Genomic DNA, 17,740 nt, shown 5'->3' on the forward strand with positions numbered 1-17,740 from the left:
CAGTGGCTAAAGTTTAATGTAGATACCATGGGTGATCATTTTGGGATCCTGGAGTCAGAGATCAGAAATTAAGCTATCTCTGCCATTCATCTAGAACAGTTTATTCTTCCAGCCATTAAAGTCACATAAAAGAAAGTTTGATATCTAGAGAGCAAGAAAAGGAATAATTAACTGGGTCTGCCTGGGATAAAAACTAACAGCAGACTAAAAAACTGCCCTGCATTCCTTCTTCACTTTAAAGGGAGCTACTGTACCTGACATTAATCAACTAAAATTGAGATTTGATATGACTACTTTTTGTTGCAAATCAGCACAGTAGCACCTAAAAACATTAGACAGAGGTCCTATTGACAGGTATTTTTTCTATGATATTGCATTCCTTACGCAAGAATCATACTTGGGCAGAGAATCCCTCTGACAGATAGTTTGTGCCTAAAGAGATGTATGACTCTGTACATATCCTCACCCCTGCACTATCCTACCTAAATTCTAGAATTGGCCCTGAAGCCCTTGAGCCAGCACTGAGACTGGGGGAGAGTTGTAGGTGGAAAGGCTTGAGAGTGCTGATTTTGGAAGTTCTGGGTCATCTCCAAAAACATCGGTCCTCATTGCATGGAACAATCATTCCTGAAGTGGTGATTCTTAAAACTTGGCTTGTTCTGTGTAAATTCAGACTACAAATTAATTTTCTAGAGGAAACTTCTCTTCAAAACCTACTCTTAGCCCAATAGTCCCAGTTTATGAGTGCTGATACTTACCCCAGCCTTGATGTAGATAGGAACAAACACCCAACCCAGGATAACAACCAGTACTAGGGCCTGAAACCAAGAAGAGTTAGAATTCAATCATACCTTCATTCTGGTTTTCCATTCCTGCCCTTCTGGTGGGATCTGCTAATTCCATTGTGCTGTACATTCTCAAGCACTTAGTACAGTACTCTGCACAGAGTAAACACTCAATAAATACCACTGACTGGATCCAGCAAAATCACCTGCTCTCTCTCTCTCCCTTTGTTTTTTTATCTCTTTCTTTTTTCTTTCTATCAGATTCAGTTACAGAACCTCTAAACATTTTCAGTGTTTGGCTTTTAAAATATAATTTCCTGTCCTCTTTGGCCCCACCTCCTAAAGACCCTCCCCCTTCCCACTGTGCTATTTATTATAATAATAATAGTGTTTGTTAAGCATTTAATATGTGCCAAGCAGTGTACTAAGTGCTGGGGTGGGTTCACGTAAATTGGATTGGACACAGTCCCTGTCATACATGGGACTCACGGTCTCAATCCTCATTTTACAGATTAGGTCACTGAGGTAAAGAGAAGTGGAGTGATTTCACACAGCAGACAAGTGGCAGAGCGGAGATTAGAACCCACGACCTTCTGACTCCCAGGTCTGTGCTCTATCCACTACATCACCTCACCTATTAAATGTGAACCCCTTACCCATACCGCAGGCTAGAAAATTTTACTTGTACAGGAGCCGTAAAGTTTGCTAGAAAAGAAGATGTTGCTCTCTGGAAGCCAGAGGAGGTTAGGAAAGGAAAACCATCACTTACGTTCCATTCAAAGCCTCCAGTGGCAATACCAGCAGCTGCCCCTGTGCCGGCCAGCCCCACAAAGTGGCCACTGCCAATGTTACTGGCGAAGAGAGATGCTCCAATCTGGAAAGAAAAAGATGAAATAAGATGAGAATCACTAGCCAACAATTTTCTTCAAGATACGCTCATGTTGAGTTTCCCACTGAGGATGCTCTCTTGCCCATTTTTGAGAGGTCTGGGACTCACTGAAAATACCTGTTCCAAACCTTAATCTTGTTTCAGAGACTTTTAGAAGAGGTGGAAAGAGTTGAGAAGAAGAAAAGCAAAATTAGGGGGTGTTGCTAAGGGTTATGGGGTGGGTCCTCATGACTTGTGATTGCACTGGGAAGCAGCGTGGCTCAGTGGAAAGAGCCTGGGCTTCGGAGTCAGAGGTCATGGGTTTGACTCCTGGCTCTGCCACTTGTCAGCTGTGTGACTGTGGGCAAGTCACTTCACTTCTCTGGGCCTCAGTTACCTCATCTGTAAAATGGGGATTAACTGTGAGCCTTACATGGGACAACCTGATTACCCTGTATCTACCCCAGCGCTTAGAACAGTGCTCTGCACATAGTAAGCGCTTAACAAATACAAACATTATTAGGACTTGTGATTGCACTGTTACTCCTAGGCCCATAGCAAGCTCAGGACACAATCGGGAAAATATGGTGTGGATGATTCAGTTTCTTGGCCAAGACAATGGACAAGCCTTGAACTTTAGACTTTAAAAATGAGAGCCTGGGTAGGATGCTAGTGGTTTGTCAAGTTCCACGTGAGATGTGGACTGTGTCGAATCTGATTACCTTGTACCTACCCCAGTGCTTAGAACAGTGCCTGGCACATGGTAAGAACTTAACAAATACTATAAAAAAAACCAAACACCTTCATATTCTCTCATCCCTTCCAGTCAGGTTCCCACTGGGACACAGTGGGCAATAAGCTTTTTCAAAAGAAGCTGTCAAATCTCCTCTCTTGGACTTTTTAAAGGAAAAGTATCTGGGGTGGTTTGTGTGCAGTCCTGTCTGGAAGTAAGGGGTTAATATCAATAACCTTTTGAAAACCTTTCAATCCTAGGATTCTATTATTCAAAACCTAATTCTTCCAACTCTTTCTCACTCATCTTCCACAATGGACCACTGAAAGATTCAATGGTACCCATAAAAGAGAAAGACAAGAGTCTCACTGAATGGTATAAGAAGAACAGCAGAATGATTATATCAATCACAAATCTTTTCAATGAGCTCTTCTAGAACATACTACCAATTGCCCCTTGCTCCTTACCACGTTCAATAGTTTGGGGCTGAGTTAGTCCTTTTGGGCCATTAAGAAGAGGCTGAAGGGTAAAGACCTATCCAAGTCAGCATGGTGATTTTTATTAACACAGTTAATTTCTGAATTACAGCTCCCCAGAATCCTCTGATTTACAAGCAGCATCACCTAGTGGATTAGAGCACAGACCTGGGAGTCAGAAGGACCTGGGTTCTAATCTCTGCTCTGCCACTAGACTGCTGTGTGACCTTGGACAAATCACTTAACTTCTCTGGGCCTCAGTTCCTTTGTCTGTAAAATGGAGATTAAGACTGCGAACCCCATATGGGACAGGAACTTTGTTGAAACTAATTATTTTGTATCTACCCCAGTGCTTAGTACAGTGCATGGCACATAGTAAGCACTTAAATACTATAAAAAAACTAGTGTCTCTGTTCTGAAGAGCTTAAAGTAGTTTAATAACTGAGCAGTAACTCATTCACTCACTAGTTACTCAGATAAATAGTGACTAGGCATTATTATCCCCATTATGGCAAATTAAGAAACTGGGGTTAATTAGTTGTCCATGCCTTCTTAATGAAACCTTGCCTTGGCTAAAACGTGGATCTCTTGAATCCCAGTCCAATCCTTTGGCCATGATGTCCCAGGATTTCTTTGCGGAGCCATGCCCTGTGACTCTCAAATTTCTTTCCCCTTTTCCATAAAATAATATCAGACTGTAGATTCCCCTTTTGAAAGACCCAGACCCATCAAAGAGAAATCATTTCCATATGCAACCTCTTAACCCTATCAGTCATCATCCATCCTGATGTGAAAATACCAGGAGAAAACTAAGGGGATAATCAAAATGGCTGCCTCATCTTACAATAAAAGGTAACAAGATGAGGTTTCGTGACATAGTTGTTTTATATTGGCCTCCCACACTGATCCTAAATACTCCACTTGGTTTCACAGCCTGTGATTGGAGCAGGAAATGAGGTGGGCAAAAAACACACTGAATTGTGATCCCTCAAAGGTTTTTGTCTTATTTCTCTGTAATTTCCACAGCAAACCTAGTACTATGCCCTATGAGCATCCAAAATAAATTATTGACTAACTGAGAGAATCGGGAAACCCCCATCCTAGTGTTAAACACATAGTAGGCATTCAATATTTACTGATATTTGATGGTGGTGGTGGTGATGATGATGATGATAATCCTGAGGATGGGATATTAATGATGGTGAAAAACCTCAGTGCCTGCCCATTTCTGTCTGGATTAAACAGGTTTCAGAGCAGTGGAGTCAATCAATCAGTGTGGCCTAGTGGCTAGAGCACCGGCCTGGGAGGTCTGAAGGACCTGGGTTCTAATTTTGGCTCTACCACTTGTCTGCTGTGTGACCTTAGGCAAGTCACAGCTTCTCTGTGCCTCAGTCATATCATCTGTAAAATGGGGATTAAGACTGTGAGCTCCATGTAGAATGGGGACTGAGTCCAACCTGGTTATCTGGAATCTGCCCCAGTACAGTGCTTAGCTAATACATTTTTATCATCATCATTATTATCATTGTAATTTATCATTATTATTAGCATATTTATTGAGCGCTTATCGTGTGCGGAGCCCTCTACTAAATGCTTGGGTGAGTACAATGCAACAGAATTGATAGACATGTTCCCCGTCCATAGTAAGCTTATGGTCAAGAGGGGGAGACAGACACTGATATAAATTGACATAAATTGTGGATACATAAGTGCTTTGGGACTGAGGGAGGGGTGAATAAAGGGTGTAAATCCAAGTGGAAGGGCAAACAGAAGGGAGAAGTGGACTTAAGGGCTTAGTCAGGGAAGGCCTCTTGAAGGAGATGTGCTTTTAACAAGGTTTTGAAGGTGAGGAGAGTGATCGTCTGTCGGATAAGAAGAGAGAGGATCTTCCAGGCCAGAGGCAGGACTTGGGTGAGAGATTCGCAGTGAGATAGATGAGATCTAAGAACAGTGAGTAGGTTGATATTAGAGGAGTCAAGCATGCAGGCCGGGTTGTAGTAGGAAGGCAGTGAGGTAAGGAAGGAGAGGGAAAGCTGATTGAATGCTTTCAAGGCAATGGTAAGGAGGTTTAGGCTTTCCACTTACTCCCTTCCTCTTACATATGCACTTTCTTCATCCGCTACACCCCAGCTCGCATTCTTCAGCTCTCCTAAACTTCTAAGTTGTACCTTATTTTTGAGTCCTCCCTCCTCCTACCTGGAATTCTTCCCTCTTCAAATCTTCCAGCCACATCCCTACCTATCTTCAAAGCCCTCCTGAAAACTTTTCTCCTCCAGAAGGCATTCCACAACTAATTTCCACTGCCTCTGGTCATGTCACCCTAAAAATATGCTTAGCATTGATGTTTATATTGATTTATGAATTCCATTGATTTGTTCATACATTTATTAATTTCCCCATACTGTTAGTTGTATTGAAACTTTTTACTGTGTGCTTACTAATGCAATCCACTGAACTATTTGGGAAGTAGAACAGCAGCATAATATGTTTTCCCTGCCCACAAGGAGCTTATTTTCTAATGGGGCAGAAGACATAGAAATATTCATAAGCAATGTGATCAGAATAAATAAAATTGAATGTTCAATTTTACACACATATATGTTCAAATGCTGAGGATGGGCAAAAATAAGTAAATGCTAAGAGTTAGTTGGGGGAGGCTTATTAGAGGAGGAAGGATTTTAGTAAGATTTTGAAGGTGGGGAGGGTAAAGTTTTAATGGATTAGTCGGGGGAAGAGAGTTCCAGGCCTTGAAGATAACATGAGCAAGGAGTTGGGGGTGTGTAAGAAGGAAACGGGGTACAAGCCAGGAGATAGGCTTGGGAGGAATGAAGAGTGAAGAGCAGGGGATAATGGGAGAGGAGAGACTAAAAGTAAAGTGGAAAGGGCTGGCAGAGAACCTAGAAGCCAATAGTAAGGAGTCTTTGCTTGATGCGAGGGGAGAGTGGCTCCCAACTAGGCTTTGAAAGGAGGAGAGACATATGTTGAGTGACTCTGCAGAAAAATTATCCAGAACCCTAAGGATGAGGAGGCTGGAGGCAGGAAGACCAGAGAGGAAGCCAGTACAGTATTCCAGGAGTTGCCAAGTCTCATGATCCACAAACCAAGTACATACCAAGAGCCTCAGGCAAAAAAAAAAAATTACTATAACCAGAATGGTGAGCAAGCAGCCTAAGTGAGGAAGGAAAGGGAGAAATGGTGGTAAGTGGCAGCACTGAGTATGGCTAGGGCAGAGGCCGGAGTGTGGGGAAATGGGAAATCACTACCGCTGAAGTGGCTGAAGCAGCAGCACACTTCAGCCTGCTGCTGTGGTGGCCAAATGCGAAATGATGATGGTATTTGTTAAGTGCTTACTATGTGCCAAGCACTGTTCTGAGCACTGGGGTAGATACAAGATAGTCAAGTTGCCCCACATAGGGCTCACAGTCTTAATCCCCATTTTACAGATGAGGGAACTGAGGCACAGAGAAGTTAAGTGACTTGCCCAAAGTCACACAACTGATAAGTGGTGGAGCTGGGATTAGAACCCATGACCTCTGACTCCCAAGCCTGTGCTCTTTCCGCTATGACACTGCTTCTCTAAATGCCAGAGCACATGGAAGCCAGATGCACAGCAAGCAAAGAGTCATCACATGAGGCTTGAGAGGCAGAATTTGGTCACCCCCGCAGTAGTTCAACTATGATAACGATAATCGCTTGGTCCGGGGTAGGGACTGGATGGAGAAGAGGAAGTAGTAAATTCCCAATCAATCAATCAGTGGAATCTTTGAGTGCTTCACTGTGTGCAGAGCACTGTATTAGGCGCTTACTCCAAAGCATTCACAAGATGCTCTTGAGTAAAAATGGCAGATGATAGTAGTAGATTAGATAGAAGAACAGAACCACAGTGAGAAAATGAGGATGATTCCACAGCTGTGTGGGCTTGGGGGTATTGTCAGTGGAGATGGAAAAAGTGGGAGGAGGAGAGCTACGCTTAGGAGGGAAGATAAGAAGTTCCATTTTGAAAAGTTTTCATTTATTATTTCTCCTGTTCCAACTATAAGTACATAATATATGGTTGCTTGACTACTCTGGAAGGAATGTAAACTTACTGAGGCTAGGGTCAGTGTCTTTTACCTTAATTGTACTCTTCTGAGCTCCTAGTATAGTGTTCTGCATACAGTAGGTGCTCAATAGATACTACTGAATTCGTGAAAGAAAACTCACTCAAGAAATACAGCAGTTTCTGCATCTCTAACTATTCATTTGATTGTATTTATCGAGCACTTCCAGTGTGCAGAGCACTGTACTAAGCACTTGAGAGAGTACAATATGACACTTTTACAAACGGACACTTTCCCTGCCCACAGTGAGCTTAGAATCTAGAGAGGCTGGGTTTATTTTGGGGGGGGGGGTGAGGGGCGGGGAGGTGGGGAGGAGGTTTCTGGGCCAAAAGGGAAAATTTATCAAAACTTCACCTGGGCATTTTGGCTTGTGTGATACACACATCATATTTCCACCATCACCTTTGCCTCCGAATGAATTAGTGAACCTAATGTGGAAGATTAAAGTTGCAATTACCAGCAATGATTAACTGAATTTGATTAACCTCAAATTCTCATAAAATCTGCTCTTTCATCTTCTACTATACAGCAAGGATAAAGCAAGGAACACTGGACTTCAAACAGTTCCTAGGAAAGTAATCACTATGAGATTGGATTCCCCATTAGAACTGGTGGGGCAATAGACAGGAACAAACAAGATACTCGGAAAATTAAGACTCTCCAGTGTGAAAAGATGAAGGTTGAGAAGGGACAGTACTGAAATTTATAAAATCACAAAGGGAGGGCAGAGAAGACAGAATACAACACCAAAACCATGAAGCAATTATTGAGGCCTGAAAGGTGTTAGATTCTGAACCAACAACAGGAAAAACTGTTTCACACACTAGGAAGAATTCATTATCTCAGGAAATTTTCCCCATAGAAAAATATCAGAAAGTTCAGAAAAAGGTTGAATAAGTTCATGGTTAAGAGATCCAGAAGCAGTATGGCTTAGTGGAAAGAGCACGGGCTTGGGAGTCAGAGGTCATGGGTTCTAATCTCAGGTCCGCCACTTGTCAGCTCTGTGACTTTGGGCAAGTCACTTCATCTTCATGCCTCAGTTACCTCATCTGTAAAATGGGATTAAGACTGTGAGCCCCATATGGGATAACCTGATTACCTTGTATCTACTCCAGTGCTTAGGACAGTGTTTGGCACATAGTAGGCGCTTAACAAATACCATCATTATTATTTTTATTACCCATGATGGATTACTAAAGGGAAAAATTATGGATATTAGAAAGTATATCCATAACCAGGATGTTTGGCATCAAAGAGAGAAATCTACCTTCTACTACCTTCACTTGACAACTAAATTGACACTCTCAACACCACCCTCTCTACTGAACTCAACTCACTCACTTCCCTATCCCTTCATCGGTCTCATACCACTAACCCACAACCTTGAAACACCTCCAGCCTGCTTCCTTCGCTTCTGTGCATCAGCCGCAGAGTGCTGCCGGTGGAAATCCAGATATCAGGCTGACCTCGCCCACCTCAAAACTCATCTTTGTCTGCTTTAACTCTGCCCTCTCCTCCAAGTGGCAAAGTTACTTCTCCATCTCTATACTACTCTCTAAAACTAAACTGAATCCTGGCAAACTGATCCTCAAGCTTGGCTCTTACAGTTTTGAATCTCAGTGGTTTTAAAGATTACCTTGTAAACCTCAACCTTGGTTATTTTGTTATACCTTTTCCAATTTGTGGTATTAATTAAACCCTGACTTTGATCACTATCTTTTTTGGGAATCTAATTCAACCATGGTCACTGGGGCCTTCATAGAACCCTCAACTGGGTCCTGCCTGGAGTTTCTAATCCTGTGTTTTCTTTGGAATGACCATATTCATGCCGGCTAATTTTGGTCCTAGATTACACAGCTAAATGGCCCCATTTTCGATGCCATGAAGCAAAAGCAATCAAACAAATTTACTGAGCACTTACTATGTGCAGAGCAATGTATTCAGTGGTTGGGAGAGTATAATATAACAATATAACACACGCATTCCCTGACCACAATGAGTTGACAGTCTAGTGGGGGAGATGGACATTAATATAAATAAATAAATTATGGCTATATATGTAAGTGCTATGGGGCTGAGGGAGGAGTGAATAAAAGGAGCGAATCAAGGCGATGCAGGAGTGGCAAAAGAGGAAATGAGGGCCTCATCAGGGAGCATCTGAGTCTTAAACTGTTAAAATCAAGGATGCAGTCTGTATTTTTCTCCACAGATCAACTTGAATAGGAAACCTCAATGGCTCAAACTCAGGCAGGGATTTTGTTGTTGTTGTTGTTAATGGAGAAGTATCTGGAGAATGTGGTGAGGAGAATATTCCCTCTGCTAAGTAATATGCCAGTCCTCAATAAAAAAAGCTTCAACATGAGCTTAGTATGGGCAGAGATTGTTTCTTCCTCCTTTCCCAAGGGGAGAAATCCACCACTTATATAGAAGCACCGGTCAACTCCACTACTCAGGAAATCATCTTCTGGCAGCAATACCAGTCAATCAGTATTTAGTGAGCACAAGTGGGCACAAAGGTCTTCTCTAGGCTCTGTGACACATTGTGAGTAATTATAATGAAAGAAGATGGCACCATCCCTGCCCTGGAGGAGCTTACTATCTAAATAGTAAGATGGGATAAATACAATTAGATTCAAACCCAATGTCCTTGCCAACTATTTTCTTTCCTTTTTTAGGAATGATAATCAAGAGAGTTCAATCAGCTGTCCCCCTCCTACCTTACTTTTCTGATTTTCTACTACAACCCAGTTGCTCTTGTTGTGGGCAGGGAATGTGTCTGTTTATTGTTGTATTACACCCTCCCATGTGCTTAGTACAGTGCTGTGCACACTGTAAGTGCTCAATCAATGTGATTGAATGAATGAATGAATAATGCCAACCTACACTCTGAGCTTGGATCTCACCTATCTCACTGCTGATCCCTTGTCATATTTCCTCCAAGTTACCTTTCCTGACTCAGCCCTCATTTCCCCTACTCACTCTCCCTCCTGCATCACCCATACATTTGGATCTGTTCCCTTGGTATTCAATTCATCATCTTTATTGAGTGCTTACTGTGTGCTGTACTAAGTGCTTGAGAAAGTACAGTACAGCAATAAAGAGAGGAAATCCCTGCCCCTAATGAGCTCGCAGTCTAGAGAGGGGGAGACAGACATCAGAAGAGATAAACAGGCATCAGGACATTAATACAAGTAAGCAGACATCAATATAAATAAATAAAATTACAGATATATACATAAGTGCTGAGGGGGGGAGAGAAGGGGGAAGAGCTAAGGGAGCAAGTCAGGGTGATGCAGAAGGAGATGAGAAGCAGTGGGAGATGAGGAAAAGTGGGGTTTAGTCTGGGAAAAATATGGAATGCTTCACGATTTTGCATGTGATTCATCTCACCCTCAGCCCCACAGCACTTCTGAACATATCCATAGTTTATTTTAATGTCTGCCTCCCCCCATACACTGTAAGTTCCTTGAGAACAGGAAATGTATCTACCAACTCTTTTGTGTTGTAGTAATAATAATAATTATTATTATTGTGGTACTTGTTAAGTGCTTTCTACGTTCCAAGCAGCGTACTAAGCACTGGGGTAGATACTAGATAATCAGGTTGGACAAAGCCTCTATCGCATATGGGGGTCACATCTGGAGGGAGGAATGGAATCCTCATTTTACAGGTGGCAAAACTGAGGCACAGAGAAGTTAGGTGATTTGCCAAGTTCATACAGCAGGCAAGTAGCAGAGTCAGGATTAGAACTCAACTCCTCTGACTCCCAGGGTAGTGCTCTTTCCATTAGGCCATGCTGCTTCCCACGTGCTTAGTACAGTGCTTGATACAGAGTATGTTTTCAATGAATACCATTCTGGCCAGTGGTCTCTACTCCAACCTAATCCTCCTCCATCTCTCAGCTGGCTTCAACACTGTAGACCAAGCCCTTGTCACGGAAATACTATTTAACCTTGACTTTGCTGACACTGTCCTCTCCAGTTTCTCCTATCACTCTGGCTGCTCGATCTCAGACACTTTCCCAAGCTCCTCTTCTTCCGCCCAACCTTTCACTGTGGGAGTCCCTCAACGCTCAGTTCTGGGTTCCCTTATATTTTCCATCTACACCCTCTCCCCCAGAGAATTCATCTGCTCCCAAAGCTTCAACTACCATCTCTATGCTAATGATTCACATTTCTACTTCTCTGCAGTTTCTCACCTCCTTCTGCCCTCAAGACACCTCTACTTGGATATCATACCAACATCTCAAACTTTATATGTCAAAAACAGAATTTGTCATCTACCCAAACAAACCATGTCCTCCCTGTGATTTTCCCATCTCTCTAGATAGCACCTCCATCATCCTCCCCGTCTCACAAACCCGTAGCCATGGCATTATTCTCGACTCATCTCTCTCATTTAGCCTACCTTATTCAATCGGTCACCAAATCCTTCACATCATCACTAAAATCCGCCCTTTCCTCTCCATCAAAACTGCTCCTATGCCGATCCAAGCACTTATCATACCCTGCACTGACTCATGCATCCACCTCCTCGATGATCTCTCTGCTTTCTGTTCCCCACTCCAGACCATTCTTCTCTCTGTGGTCCAGAACATTTTCATAAAAAGTTCCATCCATGTTTCCCCACTCCTCGTGAACCTCCAGAGGTTGCCCACCCAATCAATCACTCACTGGTATTTATCGAGAGCTTACTAATTGCAATATTCTAAGCACTTGAGAGAGAAAAATATAACAGAGTTGGTAAACATATTCCCTTCCTATAGTGAGCTTATGGTTTAGAGGGGGAGACAGACATTAATATTATTAACATTAATATAAATAATTTCCAGATATTTATACAAGTGTTATAGAGCTGAGGGTGGGGTGAATAACAAATGCCCAGAGGGTACAGATCCAAGTGCAGAGATGATGCAGAAGGGAAAGGGAGTTGGGGAAAATATGGCTTAAATGGATGTCTTCTTGGCTCTACCTCCACAACAAACAGAAAATTCTTACCATCAGGTTTAAGGCATTTAATCAGCTCTCTCCCTCCTATGTTACCTTTCTATTTTCCTGCTACATCCTAGTCTGCTCACTTCATTCCTCTAACTCCAACCTTCTCTCTTTACTTCGGTTTCATATCTCTCACCACTGATCCCTTGTCCACTTCCTCTCTCCACCCTGGAACTCCCTCCCACTTCCTATTTCACAGACCACCACTCTCCCTGCCTTCAAAGCCTTATTAAAATCACATCTCTTGAAAAAGACCTTCCCTGAATAAGCTGTCATTTCCCCTACTCCCTCTAACTTCCGAGTCACACTTGCATTTGGATTTGTATTCATTCATTCATTCAATCATATTTATTGAGCACTGACTATGTGCAGAGCACTGTACTGGGTGTTTGGGAGAGTATGATGGAACAGTAAACAGACACATTCCCTGTCTACAATGAGCTTACAGTCTAGAGGGAGAGACAGACGTTAAAATAAATGAATTACTGATATGCACGTAAGTGTTGTGGGGAAGGGGGATGAATGAAAGGAGCAAGTCAGGATGATGCAGAATGGAGAAGGAGAAGAGGAAAGGAGGGCTTAGTCGGGGAAGGCCTCTTGAAGGAGATGTGCCTTCAGTAAGGCTTTGAAGTGGGAGAGAGTAATTGTTAAATACGAGGTGGAAGGATGCTCAACGCCAGAGGTAGGATGTGGGCGAGAGGTCAACAGCTAGATAGACGAGAACGAGCTATAGCAAGAAGGTTAGCATTTGTATCCTTTAACCACTTAATATTCACCTCATCCTCAGCTGCACAGCACTTGTGTACATATCCGTAATTTATTTTAATGTCTGTTTCCCTCTCTAAACTGGAAGCTCCTTGTGGGCAGAGAACATGTTTACCAACTCTGTTGCAGTGTACTCTCCCAACACTTAATACAGAAACAGTCACTCAGTAATTGCTATACTCGGATGACTGAGCCTTAGAGGCAAACACCCAAAAAAAATGCAAATTATTATAAATTGCTTTTGCAAAATCAGCCAGGCTGATAGAAAGTCTAAGAAAACGTGTAAATCAACTCTGTTACAATGTACTCTCCCAAGTGCTTAGCAAGTGCTCTGCACACATTAAGCACTCAATAAGTATGATTCATTTACTGACTGATTGAATAAAAAAAGCCAAGGTAATATATCAGTCTGTACCAGAGAAGCTGTTCGCACAATCCAAAGTCTTTATTTATGTTAATGTCTGTCTCCCCCTCTAGACTGTAAGCTCATTGTGGGCAGGGAATGTGTCTGCTTATATTATATCTTCCCAAGTGCTTATTACGGTGTTCTGCACACAGTAAAGCTCTCAATAAATGCGATTGAATAAATGAATGACTAGATTGGCAATATAGAGCTAGATGCTGTAACCAAATTCTGTTTCTGAGGCTGCACACCGGCCAACCGTGCCACAGTAGACAAGGAAACAGAAATCTGAGTCCGTGAAGCCAGTATATCCTTTGGGAAACTGTTAAACCCAGGGTGCTGGAAGAGTGGAATCCGGCTCCAGAAAAAACGAAAGGTCTAGGGAGATGTAGTGCTGTCCATCCTCCTCTACCCCCAGATGCCACATTCAAGTTACTTCTCACCAAATGGCAAGACAGAATCACTAGCAAACCAGGACAGCTATAGATGACATAATTACATATCTCTCAAATATACATAAAGGACAACAGTAGTCTATACCGATTCCTTGAGATGTATCAACAACTTTCAGTAGCTGTTGATCAAGGTATTGCTAACTCATTTATGATCTCTGATGGGAGTAGGTGGGTGGAATCATCTTAGAGTGTGTGTGTGCACTGAGAAACAACAGAATGGTAATGGGAATCTCTTCTCTATTCAGCAGTTCCTCCCTCTTTTGAAACCCATAAGCAATATTCCAGGACTCTTTGAATAGATTTTCATGCCCTGGATTCTGAGCGAAGGACAGAAACTCATAAAGCCATCTTGAGTTTTAAAACCCTACTCTATTGGTGGTTTCAGATAGTTCGAGGCCTGAAACAAGTCACTGAATGTCTCTGTGACTCAATTTCCTAGAAAAAGAAAGGAAAAAATACTCCTAAGGCTGTCGCACAAGCTCATAAATAAACTGGGTGAAAATATGCAGACTTGCTTTGAAACTCCTACTCACCTCTCAATATTAGTAATAAAACAGCTGCCTGGACAAGGAAGAGCAGTCAGCCCCAACATGGAAGGAAGATCAGCACTTTGCAGAATTGAAGGTGAAATCTGACACTACAACACTGAGGTTCTTGTGGGTCCATGGAAGCAACAGGTGCGTGCGTTAAAGATAAGGGAGGACACAAGTCCCTGCAGTCAAAAGCATTAACTCCTGGCCCCAATTTTTCCCTCAGCTAAGAGCTGCAGCATATAGTGCTTACACAAAGGAAGGAGCTCATCTCGGATAGTCGCATACTGGGAAGGAGTATAGCTTGGCCTTTCCCACTCCATATACGCCAGACCCACTCTATCCCCTGCCAAGAGGCCTTCCATGATTAAATCCTCTTTTCCCTGGCTCCCTCTCCCTCTGTGTCATCTATGCTCTCGGATCTATGACATTTGGACATTTGATATTCGCTCCTCTGCAGCACTTATACATATCTTTAAATGATATACTATAAATTATTTATTTATATTGTCTGTCTGCCCCTCTAGACGGTAAACTTTTTATGGGCAAGGACCGTATCTGCTAATTCTTTGGTATTGTAATCTCCCAAGGGCTTAGTACAGTGCTCTGCACATAGTAAGCACTGAATAAATACCACTGATTGATTGATTTCTGTCAACATCTTTGATTACCTTGGGTGTCAGTGGTGAGAAAGGTGGCAGGATAGAGTGTGTTGAAGAAAGTTGAACTACATGCACAAAAATAGCCATCCCCAGCCCTGAGCAGATGAACCCCTCTGAGCCTTAAGGTCAGGACCTCCACTAGGCACATGTGAAGATTGCCAGGGAAAGGCAGATCACTGAAACTCAACTTTCTCCAGCATGTACTTCCCTGTCTTTATTTGCTCTATTTGGAGGCTGTGGGGGGCTATAGCTAGGGCCCCCAGAAATGGACCTTTGGGGTACAGAGAAAGCACCTATCACCCTAAATTCACATCAGATTCCCTGAGGCTGTGCACCTTTTCCACTCTCCTGGGAGTACTCCCAAGGGGGAAAACAGGTAAAACATTTATTTGATCCCATTTAACATGCAAAATGGTTCCTTTAAATAGTCCACAATAAATCATCATTTCAGTGTTTCCTTTTGCCTTCTTGGACACAATATGTCTGTCTTCTTTAACTTTTCTATTCCCTTAACTCCTTTCTTTAGATATGGGATACTAAGGTTTAACCTCTGACCTTCCCCATCAATTTTAGATCTAGCAATTCCAGACCTGGAGGAGAGATAAAGTGTAGCTCATTTATTCTGAATTTATTCTCATTTATTCTATTTCTAAGACTCTGTAAATAGACACAAACCACAAAGTAATCAAAATCTGTTTATCCAGCAAGAGGTCATTCTCAGAATGGATAATAGAGGTATTTCACTTATCAGGATGAACCAATAACTCCTTACAAATAGCATAAAAAGAAGAATTCAGTACATACTGGCCAGGACTACTGAATTCACAGGTTTTTTTTCCCCAGCATTTGGGGAACAAGAAGCACTTTAGGCATCAATGTCTAAGCTTCTGCCAAAACATAATAGGTATATCATCATCATCATCATCTCACCATCAGGAATGAGTTAAGTCATGATGCTCTGCATTCTTTGGGGTTCTAAAAGTCTTACAGACTTTAGTTAGACATCATCTAAAATAGTCGCAGGCCTTGAGGAACCTACAGGCTAATTAAGGGATAAAACAGACAAACAAGAATAAACAATGAATATGTGAAAATGGGCCCATACATATTGTCAGTCATGTGGATAGTACAGCTATCGAAAAGATTGGAACAGCGATGAGGGTGGATGAGAGGAAATGGAGGTGGCCTCAGACTCTGGGGATTAGAGTTGTACACAGGTACTCATTCATTCATTGAATTGTATTTATTGAGCACTTACTCTGTGCAGGGCACTGTACTAAGTGCTTGGAAGATACTATTCAGCAATAAAGCGCGACTAATCCCTGCCCACACCCATTTTACAGGCTAGAAACACCAAATAAACTAGCCTAGCTCTCATTACCAAAATTGCATAAAAACATGCAACTTCACTCATTTCTTCCGGATCTGGTTACTGAAGGGATAGGGACAGAGAAAATCCAAAATTATCATTTGAATTATTGGTTTTCCACTTCCTATCCCCGTAACCTTTCACCAAAGCTTCTAATTAATAATAAAATGGATGGGCTCGAGTTCCATCTCTCTTTCTTGCCCTCTCTTCTTCCCTCAGGTGCAAGTTACATCAAACGGTAGCACTGAGCAGGAGGAGTCTAGGACTTGGGTAATCTATACTCTACAATCAGCTACTCAATCATGGAAGGCTAAACGCACAAAGCACATGTACCTAGGAGTGATGGAGGTGGTGTTACACGGAATTGGAAGTGGTTGTGATTTAAGTACAGAAGGGTTACTGGAAGAGCAGAGGGAATTAATTGGTTCTGAAAAATAGGAGGGATATGGCCTGTGAGAAACAGCAAGTTTTGGAGCAGGGATGGGAGGTGGGGTTTTTTTGGTTTTTTATGGTTTTTGTTAAGCACTTAGTATGTGCCAGGCACTGTACTAAGCACTGGAGTAGATACAAGCTAGTCGTGTTGGACACAGTCCCTGTCCCACATGAGGCTCACTCTCTTAATCCCCATTTTACAGATGAGGTAACTGAAGCACAGAGAAGTTAAGTTACTTGCCCAAGGTCACACAGCAGATAAATGGTGGAGCCAGGATTAGAGCCCAGATCCTTCTGGCTCCCAGGCCCTGCTCTATCACTAGGCCATGCTGCTTTAGCACATTGACTTTAAATATTCTGGGATTAGACTTCCCAGGAAAATACCTATATTTACAAGACTGTCACCTGATAATAGACACTAAAAATGCTGAAAGGGATACAGGCAAACCCGAAAACAACAGCAGGCAAAAAGCATACACTCAGTGTATGTGATTGTTAGGTACATAAAGTAAGAAGGTATTTTATAGAGGAAGGATATAGCCTAAGAAAAGGGAATGAACCTCTGAGTCAGAAGACTGGGCTCTAATCAATCAGTCAGTCAATCATATTTATTGAGTGTTTACTGTGTACAGAGCACTGTACTAAGCACTTGGGAGAGTACAATAAACAGACACATTTCCTGGCCACAATGAGCTTATTTTCAGCTCAGCTATCAGGCTGCTGTGTGACCTCAGGCAAGGTCCTTAACCTCTCTGAGCCTTCATTTCCTCAGTATAAAACGAGGATTAGATACCTGTTCACCCTACCTCAGAGAGGTGTTGTGAGGACAAAATGAGATGCGTACTGTTTTCTGCATTACTATTATCTCTCTAAATGAATCACCATCAATGATATTTATTGAGCATTTACAATGTGCAGAGCACTGTATAAAGCACTTGGGAAAGTACAGTACAACAAAGCTAGCAAGCAAGTAATCTGTTCTTTGTGTGTTTCTGATTTAACAGAGCACCGCCTCAGGAGTACCTTGAACATTTTAGGAAAGATAATAGGTATCAATAATTACTCAGAAGTAAAAAAAATAAAAAATAAGTCAAGACTGAGGAAGAGGTGATGATGTGGCCAGGCGGAGCCCTTAGGAAATCATCTGAGCTTAAACATATTCAAATTT

At 42.2% G+C, this 17,740-nt stretch overlaps 1 protein-coding gene across 1 annotated transcript in view; it reads right to left on the reverse strand.

Moving 5' to 3' along the window:
- Positions 1-17,740, reverse strand: part of SLC5A1 (solute carrier family 5 member 1) — a 66,771-nt gene that overhangs the window by 36,785 nt on the left and 12,246 nt on the right. The window contains exons 3-4 of the mRNA XM_001505283.3: positions 1,555-1,659; positions 759-818 (exon numbers count right to left, since the gene is read on the reverse strand). Coding sequence (XP_001505333.2) covers positions 759-818; positions 1,555-1,659 — 165 coding nt within the window. The remainder of the gene's footprint in view (positions 1-758; positions 819-1,554; positions 1,660-17,740) is intronic.

This window comes from Ornithorhynchus anatinus, chromosome 2 (genome assembly GCF_004115215.2).
Source record: "Ornithorhynchus anatinus isolate Pmale09 chromosome 2, mOrnAna1.pri.v4, whole genome shotgun sequence".
Classification (NCBI taxonomy): Eukaryota; Metazoa; Chordata; class Mammalia; order Monotremata; family Ornithorhynchidae; genus Ornithorhynchus; species Ornithorhynchus anatinus.